This window comes from Pagrus pagrus (genome assembly GCF_965226575.1).
Source record: "Pagrus pagrus genome assembly, chromosome: 4".
NCBI classification, from domain to species: Eukaryota; Metazoa; Chordata; class Actinopteri; order Spariformes; family Sparidae; genus Pagrus; species Pagrus pagrus.
In genome coordinates, this window is record NC_140188.1 from 9,228,871 (window position 1) to 9,244,319 (window position 15,449).

Here is a 15,449-nt window from a genome sequence, read left to right on the forward strand (position 1 = left end):
CGGAGGTGCTGATGCATGCTTTTATCTCTTGTCGTTTAGATTATTGTAATGCCCTGCTCTCTGGTCTTCCCAAAAAGAGCATGCATAACTTACAATTATTACAAAACTCAGCTGCACGAGTGCTGACGAGGACCAGAGGGCGGGAGCATATTACACCTGTTTTAAAATCGCTGCATTGGCTCCCTGTGCGCTTCAGGATTGATTTTAAGGTTCTTCTACTAGTTTTTAAGTGTCTTAACGGTCTTGGTCCTTCTTATCTATCTGCATTACTTTTACCCTATCAACCCTCGCGGACCCTGAGGTCCTCTGGTGCTGGCCTTTTAACGATACCACAAGTTAGAACTAGAACACACGGGGAGGCGGCATTCAGTTATTATGGCCCCCGATTGTGGAACAGCCTCCCAGAGAACCTCAGGGCCGCAGAGAATGTTGATGTTTTTAAAAAGAGGCTCAAGACCCATCTTTTTAATCAGGCTTTTAACTAAACTCATTTAACTCTTTCTGAGTTCTTACATTTTTTATTATTGTTTATTACTATCCTTATTTATTTATTATTATTTATTTATTTATTTACATATTTATTTATTATTATTATTATTATTATTATATTTTTATTTTTAGCTTAGTCTATCCTGTTTTATTACTTTATTGTTTTACTTCAATGTTTTATTTCAATGTTTTAGTCGTTATTTAAGGTCTATTTTATACATTCTATTGTTTTATTCCCTCAGTTTTAGCTCCTATACCTTTTATCTTATTTTACTGTTTTAGCCCCTTGATCTTCCAGTGTTTCCTCCTGGGGGCCTACCACACCGGGAGTTGCTTCTGGTCCACCGATGGGGGTGCTGTCCCGTGGATGGCCCTGGCCCGGGTGGCTAGAGAGCTCTACACCTTGGTGTGGAGCCTCCTGTCTGCCTGGGCTCGGGGGGTCTATGTGGTGGCGCCCCTGCAGTCATGGACCATGATTCCTCTCGGTGTGCATGGCCCCCAAAGGTAGCTTCTTCCTCACCTGTGATTTCGGTGCCCAGCCATGTCTCCTTAGCAACAGCTAGTGTATGTGTGTGGGTGTGTGTATGTTTGTGTGTGGGTGTGTATGTCTGTCCGTATGTCTGTGTATGTGTGTGAGTGTGTATGTAAATGTGTATCTGTGTGTATGTTTGTGGGGGTGGGAGGTTTGTGGTCTTCATGGTGTTTTGTATTGTTTTGTTCTGTTTTGTTCTGTTTTGTTTTTAACCTCTGTGAGGCACTTTGTGTTACCGTACAGTATGAAAAGTGCCATATAAATAAAGTTGATTGGTTGATTGATTGATTGATCAATGTTACATCACTCTAGTCGAATCACAGACTCATGACGTGTAAAACGGATATTTATCTAGTTATTTATTTCCCCAAAAAGATAACCACTTGAGTGAGATTTATTTGTACAGATGTTCACCAGCTCAGAGTCTGCTGCACATTGTCCATACAGTAAGTACTGAATTGTATGTTTTCAGCATGGAGGGAGTGGAGCTCATTACAGCACTTTTCAGAGGCCAATTTTGATCATGCATGATGGAAAAAAAATAAGATTGGTCAGATGTTTTGTGTCTATAATCAGAGTCTGCAAATTACATCAACATCAGAAAAATAATGTGGAGCAACAGTTGGGCCTATAAAGTAGATTAGCATAAATTGTATTAAATGAAAATACACAAGAAAGGTAGGCCTACAGGTATGAGCCGGTTTGTGCTGTTCTGTGATGGAAACAGTGCAATTTCTTACATGGAATAGTCTTCATTTCTCAGAACAAGAATAGACTGATGAGTTTTTGAAGAAAGCTCTTTTTCTGGCCATTTTGAGACCATCCAACTAAATGCTTATGCTCCAGATACTCAACTTGCCTTTGGAGGGCCAATTTCAGTGCTTCTTTAATCAGTACAACCTCATAGAGTTTTAATTATTTGAGTCACATGCATGGAAAAGGGTTTGAAAGAACTGTCTAGTTTTGCATATCTCCTCACTGAATTCTGTTGTTCATGACAAACTTGATGCTTTATGACCACAGCATGTACATAATGTATCTCTGGAGAATTGTGAATGCCGCAAACACTCAGATAAGGGGAAGAACATCCCAGAGATGTTGCTCACTGAAGACCTGTTACATGATAAGAACAGAGATCTGAAGCTTTGACTCTTCTGGCTGGGGAACACATCCTCAGGTGAGAGGAGTTTATTTCATGTCCTGAATGTTGGTTGTGTTCATTTACACTGTAAAGTGTCTGTTGAGGTTTTATCTCAAATTTAAGACATTTGTGTGTTGTATGCTGTTCATTTTAGCTTCAGAGACTTTTAACAAGTTTTGTTCCGATTGTAATCACACTGAATTTGTTGATGCGTGTCTTTTAAATTTGTGTATCACAGTGTATATGAAAATTTACTTATTTTTTCTTTAACAGGTTTGCTTCTGGCAACATTTGCAAAATGCAGAATCTGACTGAACTCACAGGCAATGTAACATCCAACAACAGCCTGTCTGTGATCATTAAGGTGTGTGCTGTTATCCCGTTTTTCTGTGTCTTCCTCTGCTGTATTGGTGTCATGCTGCACATCTTTGCGTCTCACAGGCAGTTCATGGACACTTCACGTTACATCCTTTTTGCCTACATGCTGATCAATGACACCCTGCAGCTCTTGTCCTCTGTGCTGCTCTTCCTCTTTGTCATGGGAGGTGTGAGATTTGCTCTAGTCTACTGCATTCCCTTGTTGTTCATTTCCACTGCCACTTTCCAGAACACACCGTTAATCCTGGCCACCATGTCACTCGAGCGTTATATAGCAATCTTTTACCCCCTGCAGTGCCCGGTTGCCTGGCGCTCAGACCGCATCTGGATCATTATTCTGTCCCTGTGGCTCATAAGTTGCATCTTCACGATCATTGACCACTCCTTCATGGAGAATGATCCAGCTGTGGATATCCTCTCCACCCCTGTGCTTTGCAAAGCTACCATTGTCAACTCATCTCAGGTTCAGACATTGTTCAGAGCTGCTGCAAGTATTCTCTTCTTCGCAGTAGTGGCTGTTATCATCCTCTTTACATATGTGAGAATCCTGCTGGAAACCAGGAAGCTCAGACGAGACACAGCGTCTGTGAGTAAAGCCATGCACACTGTGCTGCTGCATGGCTTCCAGCTGCTGCTGTGCATGTTGGCCTTCACCATCCCCATCACTGAGAGTGTCATAGTGCTGCACTCCAACTGGAGACCAGAAGATGTCGCCTATTTTAATTACTTCTGTTTCGTTCTAATTCCACGCTTTCTCAGCCCGGTCATCTACGGCTTCAGAGACCAGAGTCTCAGGGGCTACATCAGGAAAACATTCCTCTGCTGCTCGAACAAAGTAAAACCCTGCAGGCAAACTGCAGGACAACTTGTCTGTTCATCTAACTTTCAAAGTCATAATTGAGTACAATTTGGATTAATATCTAAACCTTTCATCTGCATTTTTGTAGCCAATAATGCTTTCTGATCACAAATGGACTTTGTTTTTTGGGATGTCTTTACAGTTTTTAACTTACTGAATGTGTTTTTATGCTGCACACGTACAAAGAAGACAAGACAAACAAACACTGACACAACTAAACATCAGAGGCTTCATCTCTCGTAATAGGCATGTGTCGATTTTTGTACACTTGCAACTGATTGTTAATCCATCCTTCTTTTTGACACAACTTATCAGGGTAATTATATCAACAGAAACTCCTTTATATACACTGCTGACAAGTTCTGAGAAAATGTCATTATTTTCGTCAACACTAAAAGTAACTATCATTAATACATTAATAAATTAGGGCCTACAAAATGTTATTAATAGTAATAATGCGTGTCTGTGTAAGCTGGTCAATGTGCAACTAACTAAGTTTTGGCTTGCTGAATGAATAAAAGCATTCATATGTTATAATTTGCGTCTATACACTGCTGAGAACCTCTGAGAAAATGTGATGAAATAAATCATTCTTTAGTCTCTGCTGGTTTTCTATCATGCTTTAAAACTTAAACATTATTCATACTAGAGGTCTTAGATTTAAACAAAAGTGAACAATCCAAGCAACTCTTTTGGCAAAAGGGTTTAAAAGTCTTTATTTAGATAGCTATATCATGTTGAATTACTTATTGAAAATTCATTTTAAAAAGCAGCTGATTAGTAACCTACACGTAGTGAAACACAGGGCCTTCTTCCCTGGCTTTTTAATCTTGGATTTTTCCCGTTTTTTGAACTTCTGTGTCCACAAAGCACCTCCATCACATTCTGTCTGAACTTAAAGGAAAAGTTCACTCTAAAACGAATTTCAGTCATTATCGATTCACCCTCATGCTGAGTCCGACTGAGTGACACACAACACACACACTGGGATATGCCTGCACTAGTGATTTGAAACTTTGAAACTCACAGCTAGATGTAAATACCAGTGTGTATCTATCGCGAGTTCTGTTGATATTACCTGGCACGGCTTCCGTAGTGCAAGTGGGTGTGAGGGAGACTTGTGTGCACGCGGGAGCGTGCCTCCAGGCAAATATAGTATAGTGACTGTTTAGGCTATAAAAATGTACTAAATGATGTCGTTTCGAGTAAACTCTGGATGTTGCCACTTCAGGATACTTGGATTGCAGCGGACGAGCAGTATGGAGGAATATTACAAGGTTTTTGTGTAGTTTTATGGAACTTTTCGTCTCAGGCAGAGTAACTGGGTTTCCATCCAAATGCATCGAATTTAAGAGCGGATTTTGTGAAAATGCGCAAAAAGCAAATGCAAATTTATGCCCGTTTCCATTCGTTATTGTTTTGCGTATTGCGAGAGGAGGAGTGCGCCGTGAGATTACGTCATAAGAGAGCGTGAATGTATCCATGACAACAGTTGACACTCAGCTGACACTCAACATCATGGACAATTTACTGGTGAACCTGTCGGCTCTTGGGGGAACATTAGCTACAATTTTGTCAGCGTTCACAGCCTACAAAACCCTCCTGAAGAGGAGAAGGAAAAGAAGATTTTTAATGTTACGAGTGCTGTCGGAGTTTGCTGGAGGGAGACCGCGTCGTTCTCCATTTGTTACGGAACGTCGTCCAGCAGCACTTCACCCACAAACTCTGGCTCAAACATTTTCGGGTGTCAAGGGCCACATTTGAAGATCTGTGTGCTATAATCGGGCCATTTGTGGGACCACTTCTCCCGAGCCACCGACCACCTGTGCCGACAGAAAAAGGATTGCCATAGCTCTGTATAAGCTTGCTTCATGCGCGAAGTACCGGGTCGTTGGGGAAACTTTCGGCGTGAGTAAGTCCACGGTCCATCGTTGCATGTACGTGACATGTGACGCAATAAAATCCAAGATGATGGCCCAGTGCATCACATTCCCCGACATTGCGGAAGCGCAAGAAATTGTGGCGCGTAACCACCTACTCCACTATGTCCCACAAGTATATGGCTCAGTGGATGGAACACATATCCCAATACTTGCTCCAGCAGTTGGGTACAGTGACTATGTGAATCGAAAAGGGCGGCCTTGTATTGTGCTCCAGGCGGTTGTGGACGACCAGCTGCTCATCCGTGATGTCTGTGTTGGTACCTGTGGAAATATACTATTGCTAATGATACAAATATGCTGCAGCCAGAATTGTGCTTCATCTCAGCTAAACATGCAGCTCATAATTCAGTGTGCAAGAACCGGAAGTGCTCAAGTCAAGGCCACACACACACTCTCCTATATTATGCTAAGCAGGAAAGAGGTGACAGACAGTTACTGTTTTAACCTCGAGCCAGACATGGGGTGAGAGGAGGTGTGATTTGACCGTTAACAGAATGTTGGTGTGTTATTAGCAGAAGTTTCTCTGATCAGGGCATGAAGGAAATAAGCTAAACAGATGTATGTATCCTTATATGTGTTGTTCTGCAAACACTCCTTCCTGTGTACGTGTGAGTTAAATGTACAAATAAGATTATTATAATTAATAGTTAGGGAGTGACTTCACAGGAGGAGGTGACGACATAGTCTGCTGTTAAGATCTTGCCATACAAGGAGTTGTCATTAATGTTGTGCCAAAATATGAACGCCCATTGTCCAGAGGTAATAAAAATGCCTGGAAACACGGAAGGTCAGATTTTCTGTGACAGGAGCGAGTGTGGACTCGTGTTGTGCAGGATCTCCCTCTTTGCAAACAGGCGATAACACTAATACTTGGTTTCAGTGTGTTCATTGTCAAACTCTCTCTCTGCACGGTGTCCTGCTGCGGTAAACTCGGGCGCAACAATTTTGGGGGCTCGTCCGGGATCGACGACACAGTCGAGACTGAACAAGAGAAAGCAGACATCATTGGACGACAGACCAGGTACGAACGGATGAGGGACACGGGTCGACCACAAAAAGGGTAAGCAGAAATTTGCTCTGCATTGGATATTACTAAATTTTAACGTGTCCTGAATCCTAGTAGTAACTTGTCAAAATTTGTAAAGAGAGAGTTGGCTGAACCGCTGTGGGGTTCGTAGTATATTTAAAGGTGATAAATATTTCTTGAGAAGTGTGTGTTAAAATAAGTAAAGGAAGATCCTGAGTGTGACAACTCCAACTTGGGTCTGACGAGACCCTTGTATAGCGACTGTGAATTGTCCAAAATGCACCGGAGTAACGAGACCAGATAAGACTGTGAGTTATTCAGAAACGGTGGGACAGTAAGACCAGCGCGTTGGGTTTGAGGCCCTGGGATTGAGGACCCCTAAATATCTAAAAGAGGATAGAATAAGACCAGGCAATACACATGTGAATGACTGTTGAGTGACCGGGCACAGAGGCACGATTGTCCTGATAGGAGGATCGTTGCGTTATGGTAACGGGAGCTCAAATTACAGATGTATAAAATTCTGGTGTCCGGCAGCAAAGCTAGTTTTGCTGCCCGAAGCTGAGTACTCGGAACATAGCGTGTCATAGCTCTCAGCGGGCCAGAATTCGGATAAAACTAGCTACACATAAGGCTAGAGATAACTGTGAGTCAACGGCAGAGACCAGAACGGCCTGTGAGCGACTGAAGTAAAGTTGCAAGATCAGGAAAGAACTGTGAACCGTTTGACAAGAACAGAATCATAACTGTGAGTCAACAGCAGAGACCAGAACGGCCTGTGAGCGACTGAAGTAAAGTTGCAAGATCAGGAAAGAACTGTGAGCTGTTTGACAAGAACAGAGATAGAAAGTCCTGTGAATTCATCACTCCATACATGAGAAGAAATAAAACACACATAAGGGTAATGAATGAATGAAATTGTGTATGATTGCCAGAGAGCGGAAATGCACCGAAGCAGCAGCACAGCCTGAAACCTAACGGTGTTAACAAAAGCTGTGGCCTGTTGAAGTAGGTAGCGAAAACTCTGGATTAAGGCATTTTTGTGCAATGTTGGAAATTTGCTATGTGTTGAAAATCGCAGTATTGTAAAATCACAACACCGTGTCTGTGGCAATTTGATATACATTTGAAAATACAGAGTTTTGTACAAAAACCTAGTTTTGCAACGTTTAATTGGGCTTGTAGTGCACATGACCGCAGTGTTATAAAATTACAACACCGGGTCTGTGGCAGTTTGATAAAGAAAAACCCATAATTTTGTATAAAACGCAGTGTTGTGAGAGTTGCAGTGTTGTGAAATTTTTGTATAAAACGCAGTGTTGTGATATTGCAGTGTTGTGAATTTGTAGTACTGTGTTTGTGGCAGTTTTGATAAAGGAAACACACAGTTTTGTATAAAAAAAAACAAAAAAAACTTAAGTTTGTAACGCATAAGAAGGATTGTAGTACACACAACAGACCCTAGACAAACGACTCTGAACGGACATAACATGGACGGAGAATTTGACAGAGAGACAGATGACGACGGGTGGGGACCGATAACAGACTTTAAAACAATAGCTGAACAGCTGACAGTGTTAAATGGGGTGGCAGAACGCACACAGGGCAAGAAGTCGGCTGCAGAGGAAATGAAACTCATGCAGGCAGAGACAGAGAGGATTTTATTAGAGAAAGGGAGGGGTATGAAAGACAGAGGGAGTATGTTGAAGGAGTTTTGGAGGAGCTTAGGAGACATTTTGAGGAGAAGAGAGGACAGGAAGACAGGGGCAGAGACAGGCGAGGGAGAGTGGACATGCAGGTTGAAGGGATGTGGACTGATGGAGCACATGAGGGACGTAGATCAGAAGGGGCGGGGTCAATGGCAGGCAATTGGGAACGAGAAAAGACAGAGGAAGATTGGCAGAGAGAAAGGGAGGATCACGAGCGTGCATCAGCCCTTCAATGGCTTGATGAGAGACAGCAGATGCAGTGCGACGAAGTCATGAGGTTGTTAGATCGAGATAATGTCCAGGAACGTATAGAGAGGGGATTACAACAAAGGGTGCTAGTACGATCTGAACAGCCTCTAGAGGGAGGGATCCACACTAGAATTAGGTCACGTAATCAGCAGCTTAACACACCTGGTAATTTCCCCCTGATACAATCCGGTAGCAACATGAAATATCGACCATTCCCACTAGGAGACATACAAACGCTCGTCGATAAACTGCCCCCGATTTCGGAGGGCGGAAGCCGGTGGTTGGATCAGCTAGATAAATTGACGGCTGGACAGCAGCTTGCGCTCGGGGATTGGCGCGCTGTGGCCAGTAGGGTATTGAGTACTAGTGACTTAAATCAGGTAGAAGAAGAAGCAGGGATTAGACTATTACCTGACAGTATCCCTTTCACGCGTTGGTCGACAGAAATCGGTGAAGGTTTGCGAGAAAAGTACCCATTACCAAATTCCGCCGCAGTTCCCAAACTTACCTGGGATCCAAAACAAAGTCCTAGAGACTTCTTAGACAAAAGTAAAGAGACGTGGATCAGAAACACGGGGTGTCATCCGGGTAATAAGGGGATACAGAGCATCTGGTACAGATTAGCCGTACTAAAAGGAGTCCCCACTGAAGTAAAGTCCGCCATGGACAGTAACCCGGACATGGACGGCTGCGACTCCACTGCCTGGGAGAAACACTTAATACACCACCTGACTAGAGTTAAGGATGGTCTCGACGGTAAAGATGACGAGGTAAAAGAGCTGCAGGCACAATTACTAAAAATGCAATTAGCTGAAGCTAGACAGAAAGTAAATGATAAAAAGAAAAAAGAGACTAAAGTAATGGTTGCCGGACAGGCTCAGTCAGGACCAGACTTATACCCAACACCTCCCTGGGTGCCACAACCTCAAACCCCTGAGGGGGCACAGCCATACAGGTCATCTGGGGGTTTCGGTAGAGGCAGGGGCACGTGGAGAGGCGGTAGAGGTCGTGGGGGACCACAAAGGTGGCAGGGGGGAGGCCGCTGCTATTATTGTAAGGAACAGGGCCATTGGGTGCGTGACTGCCCCGCCCTAATTGCAGCAGAAGGCCGAGGTCACCAAGGACGACAGGGTCAGAACGACAGAGGAGCCCCAGGAGGAGCGGGTCCGTCGCGAGGCCAGCAGGCAGGTCAATACCCTGTTACCGGATGGGAACAGTGGGAGGGAGAGTACCAAGATTGATACACCCCACAGAGAGGCTCTGACAACATTAACATGGCAGACCCAATGTTGTCAATGACAGTCGATTCAGAAACACTGCCCTTCCTGGTGGATACCGGGGCGACCTGTTCTACTTTGATTCGTGCACCATCTTGTAAACTTTCGGACCAATCTATGACAGTAGTGGGCTTCTCTGGGGAAAAACAGACTTTGCCAATCACCACTCCTCTGATCACGCAGATCGGAGGGCAGACTGTTACACATTGTTTTGTTTGCTCCCCCACAGTGCCCGTAAATCTACTGGGGCGTGACCTACTGATTAAGCTGGGAGCATCCATCCTCTGCAGTCCAGACGGCCTAAAAGTGACTCTTCCCGACGGCAGGCATTTTGACTGTTTTGCATCTCACTCCGGAGGTCAATATCTTATGACCCCGGTGGAAGAGGCATGTGCCGACATATATTGGGGAATGTTACAACCTGAAACACCACAGGCAGCGGGTATCCTCTCAGCTTACCTGAACTGGAAACCCTGGATCTCTCAGATTGAACCATATGTCTCACCTCCCGACCCACCTCACGTGACCTTGTTTTATGACAGGCTGCAGACCAATTGGTACCAGGAAGAATTTAATGAGAAATTGGATGGTAAATTGTGGGAAATCAAAACGCAAAACATCTATGTGGCACCAGAGGGGGTGGCAGCGGGGGTAATTCTGACACCTGAACAATTGCAGTGGTATATGATGGAAGACGAGGCGTTTCCACACATATCACTGGCCATCCACCCCCAGCACCAGGCCAAAGAACTGGGCGGGGTGGTTAAACGCTCTTGCATGACTACTGATTGGGCAGATACTCAAATACCTGGGGTTCAGTATTCAACCTCTGCCAAAACTTATAAAATCGAGGTGTCTCGCACAGATTGCGCTCTGTTAGAACACGAACAGATTTCTAGGGATCATGGCAGGGAAAAAACAGATCACCCCTTAGCGTCAGACATCATCGCAGCTCTGCCTGAACATTTGTGGGCAGAAGGGCCTACAGATGTGGGTCTCACCCACTGCCCCCCAGTAACGTTCCAAATTAACACAGAATCCCCTTTGTGGATCAGACAGTACCCCCATAAAGCTCAGGCGGAGGCCGGTATAGCAGACACGATAGAAGGTTTGTTAGAGCGTGGGGTATTGGAAGACTCTTACTCGGCTTGGAACACACCCATTTTACCAGTAGAGAAGAAAGGTACAGGTAAATACCGCATGGCTCACGACCTACGAGCCATTAACGATATATTGACGACTCCCACTGTACCGGTGCCTAACCCCTATGTTGCCTTGGCGAACCTTGACCCGTCCCAGGGATGGTTCACATGTATTGATTTGGCTAACGCTTTTTTCTGCTTACCTTTGGCAGAAGACTGTAGGGATATCTTTTCGTTCACCTTTCAAGGTAGACAGCTGCGTTATACAAGGTTACCTCAAGGGTTTGCGCTCTCGCCGGGACTGTTTAACCAGGTGCTGAAAGAGGTTCTCAGCACCTGCAAACTCCCCGGCGACACTACTCTAATCCAGTATGTGGATGATTTGCTGATCGCTGCGCCGTCAGCCTCCACATGCCTAGAAGCGACAAAATCGGTTCTTGAACACCTGGCAACCTCAGGTTTTAAAGTCAGTAAAGCGAAACTACAATTGGCAAGAAAACAGGTTTCTTTCCTCGGACGCACGATCTCTCAAAAGGGGGTGAGCATGTCGGCTTCTTATAAATCCACCATACTGCACCACCCTAAACCTGTAAAAGTAAAAGATATGTTGTCTTTTCTCGGTTTGACAGGCTACAGTAGGACATACATAGCCAACTACACAGGACTGACCCAACCACTGCGCGAACTCATTAAGGAGCAGGGCATGCGTAATCTATCGGCCACTTTAAACTGGACACAGGAGGCAGAAATTGCGTTTATTACATTGAAACAAAGCCTAGCCACAGCCGCCGAATTAGCAACCCCAGACTACAGACTTTCATTCTCTCTCGATGTCTCTGGAACAGATAATTGTGTCAATGGCATTCTGTTCCAGAGAAAAGGGGGAGAGAGAGTAATATTGATGTACATAAGTGTTATGTTAGATAACATGGAGAAACGACACCCACAGTGCACACAACATGCAGCAGGAATAGCTAAGCTGATTCAAAAAACCGCACACGTCGTTATGGGACATCAATTGACCATATTAACAACACACAGCGTGGTGGCATATGTAAACTCAGAAACATTTACACTCACCACACTGCGTCAAAGGCGAATGAGCAAACTGCTGGAAGCGCCAAACATCACGTTCTCCCATGAGGGCATCAACATGGCAGACCAGATAGGATCAGGAGAACCACACGCATGCTCAGATAGAGTAGCAAAAGAAGAGAAAGTCAGGATAGACTTACAAGCAACACCCATAGCAGAGGCTAGGGACCTATTCACGGACGGCTGTTGCTTCAGACATGAGACAGAGGGGCTCAAGGCAGCCTACGCAGTAGTAGAAGAAGTAGAGGGAAAACTGGTAACCAAGAAAGCAGAAAAACTGTCAGGAGCGCAATCCGCCCAGAGGGCTGAGGTAGTGGCAGTAATTGAAGCTCTTAGGCTAGGGCAAGGAGACGAAGTAAACATATACACAGACTCGGCATATGCGGTCGGGGCGGTACATGTGGAGTTGGGACAGTGGTTGCGAGTAGGGTTCCTCACAGCTGGAGCGAAACCTATTAAACATGAAACAGAGATGAAGGAATTAGCGGAGGCTTTACTATTACCCAAGAAGGTAGCGGTGATAAAGTGTAAAGGCCACGGCACAGGAAAAGATAAGATAACAGTAGGGAACAACGCAGCAGATCAGGCAGCGAAGCAGGCAGCTGGATATGTAGGGAAAACAGTGTTAATGTGCTCAGAGACAGACCTGCAACCTACCACTGACCTGACAGAACTGACTAAACTCCAGAGCAAAGCCTCTCCACAGGAGAAAACACTGTGGAAAGCACGAGGGGCGACTGAGAAAGACGGACTATGGAGGGGACCAGACGGGAGACCGATCTTACCTCCAGGACTAAGACAGACGGCCATGGAAGAAGCACATGGCATAGGACATGTAGGGGTGGCACAGATGATGAGAAATCTTGCTCACTGGTGGCACCCGTACATGAAAGACATGGCACAATATCTGACTAAGACATGCCCTCAGTGCATGAAATTTAACGCCAGACCAACTGTTAAACTTGAACCAGGTAGATATCCATTGGAAACCAAACCAGGAAAAGAGATTATCATAGACTACACAGATATGATAGACTCAGTACGAGGGTATCGATATGTGTTGATGTGTGTGGATGTGTACACTGGATGGCCGGAAGCATGGCCAGCGAAAAAGGAAGACAGCCAAACAGTTGTAAAGTTCCTGATTAATCAGTACATCCCCAGACACGGGTTCCCTGAAAAGGTGAGATCAGATAATGGGACCCATTTCAAGAACAAAGATCTCCAGCAGGTGGAGGCAATGTTAGGACTAAAACATGCGTTTGGAACAGTCTATCATCCCCAGTCACAGGGGAAGGTGGAAAGAATGAACCAAACTGTAAAAAGCAAATTGGCAAAAATCTGTGCACAGACTAAATTGAACTGGTTGGATGCATTACCACTGGCCTTGATGTCAATCAGGAGCTCTGTTAACAGCTCCACTGGATTTACCCCTCACGAGCTACAGTCAGGGAGAGCTTTCCAGGGCCAAATACGAGGTTACCATTACTGCAAAATGATGATCAAAAACTGACTACTAAAACTTATTACCGCGAACTGCAAGGTCTAGTCTCCTCCTTTTCTAAGCAGGTGCAGAGCCAGAGTCCAGAAGGACCGAGTAACACCGCACCTGAAGTCGAGTGGGTTCTGCTGAGGGTCATAAAGCGAAAGTGGACAGAACCGAGGTGGACAGGACCGTTTCAGGTGACCGAGAGAACATCACACGCTGTCCGGCTGAAAGGAAAGGGGACACGTGGTTCCACTGGAGTCAGTGTGCAGCTGCTGACGAGCCACAGAGGAGTCTCTCTGACATACAGAGAGATCTACAGGAGCAAAACCAGGAGCTGAACGGCTCCCAGACCGATCCCACCACAAAAGGGGCAGAATAATCCCCAGGTGAGGATCAGGTGGTTGGCCAGGGCAGTCTACCCCTGGTTCAACGAAGAAAGAAGAGCTCCAGCAGGGAGGAGGTGAAATAGCGCTCCTCTCCGACACGTAGTGTGCCAAACTACCTACAGGGGTAAGAAGACGTCCAGCAGGGAGGAGGTGAAAAAGCGCTCCTCTCCTACACGTAGCGTGCCAAGCTACCACCACGAGGAAACGCGGGCAAAGAACGACCAGATGTGTTAGATGCATATTTAAGGCCGACAGTTAACACCTAGACGAGTGGACAAGAGCTATGAAAGACGCATGCTTGCACATATTCGTAATTTGTTGGTTAATCGTCACAGGATCATTTATTTGGGCCATTGTAATGTTACCTCTTCTAGCGTCTGAAGAGAGCCAGGAGAAGCCGGAGGACGACCTCCAGTATCATGATGCCTCTTTTGGCGTCCGGTGGTGAAGAGGATGGACCGGAGGGAAATTTGGAATATCATGAGTAATAGCGTACGCATGTTTTACTTAAGGTAAATAACAGGGGAGTTCACAGGCGCTTATGAGTTATCTTTGCTTTTATTTTTTCTAAAGTTATACATGGAATTGTACTTATCCTGTTGATTGATGAGATGGAATCAAGCATTAACCCCATGTTATGAAGGGTTAACACAAAGACGAAAGGTGTGCCAGGATTGGGTGAAGGTTGATGATGATGTTGTGACTATTGTGTATTTTCTTTGTGTTGGACTCTGTTAGAGTCCAAAAGGGGGAATTGTGGAAATATACTATTGCTAATGATACAAATATGCTGCAGCCAGAATTGTGCTTCATCTCAGCTAAACATGCAGCTCATAATTCAGTGTGCAAGAACCGGAAGTGCTCAAGTCAAGGCCACACACACACTCTCCTATATTATGCTAAGCAGGAAAGAGGTGACAGACAGTTACTGTTTTAACCTCGAGCCAGACATGGGGTGAGAGGAGGTGTGATTTGACCGTTAACAGAATGTTGGTGTGTTATTAGCAGAAGTTTCTCTGATCAGGGCATGAAGGAAATAAGCTAAACAGATGTATGTATCCTTATATGTGTTGTTCTGCAAACACTCCTTCCTGTGTACGTGTGAGTTAAATGTACAAATAAGATTATTATAATTAATAGTTAGGGAGTGACTTCACAGGAGGAGGTGACGACATAGTCTGCTGTTAAGATCTTGCCATACAAGGAGTTGTCATTAATGTTGTGCCAAAATATGAACGCCCATTGTCCAGAGGTAATAAAAATGCCTGGAAACACGGAAGGTCAGATTTTCTGTGACAGGAGCGAGTGTGGACTCGTGTTGTGCAGGATCTCCCTCTTTGCAAACAGGCGATAACACTAATACTTGGTTTCAGTGTGTTCATTGTCAAACTCTCTCTCTGCACGGTGTCCTGCTGCGGTAAACTCGGGCGCAACATACCCCAGGCAGCGCACATGATGCAGCGATATTCAACACGTCCAGTCTGTTGAGGTAAATTGTGAAATAGGTTACACTCACATGTAGTAATCAGTTACCCCAGATTTACAAGATTTAGTGCATTTCGTGCACTAAATTATACATATAGGAGAAGGAGAAGAGAGGAGAGTGGGATGGGATCCAGTCAAGTGAAGCTGGATTAGAACCAGCATTAATAGGGACAGCTCTCGCTAAACCGTGTTTACTTTAATTCTCTCTGAGCATGATGTTCAGCTGAGGGAATACGCTCAGCTCTTGA

At 44.9% G+C, this 15,449-nt stretch overlaps 2 protein-coding genes across 4 annotated transcripts in view; one reads left to right on the top strand and one right to left on the bottom strand.

The window, feature by feature from the left end:
* Positions 1-15,449, bottom strand: part of LOC311256258 (diablo IAP-binding mitochondrial protein-like) — a 53,412-nt gene that overhangs the window by 22,112 nt on the left and 15,851 nt on the right. The gene's annotated exons all lie outside the window — the stretch shown is intronic.
* LOC311256413 (odorant receptor 131-2-like) lies at positions 1,381-5,594 on the top strand. Its single transcript, XM_084351474.1, has one exon. It carries the CDS (start codon positions 2,461-2,463, stop codon positions 3,439-3,441), a length of 981 nt encoding a protein of 326 aa, XP_084207600.1. The 5' UTR covers positions 1,381-2,460; the 3' UTR covers positions 3,442-5,594.

What these genes read in the sequence shown, in the direction of transcription:
- LOC311256413 (XM_084351474.1), top strand. Translation starts at nt 2,461, where the DNA reads ATGCAGAATCTGACTGAACTCACAGGCAATGTAACATCCAACAACAGC.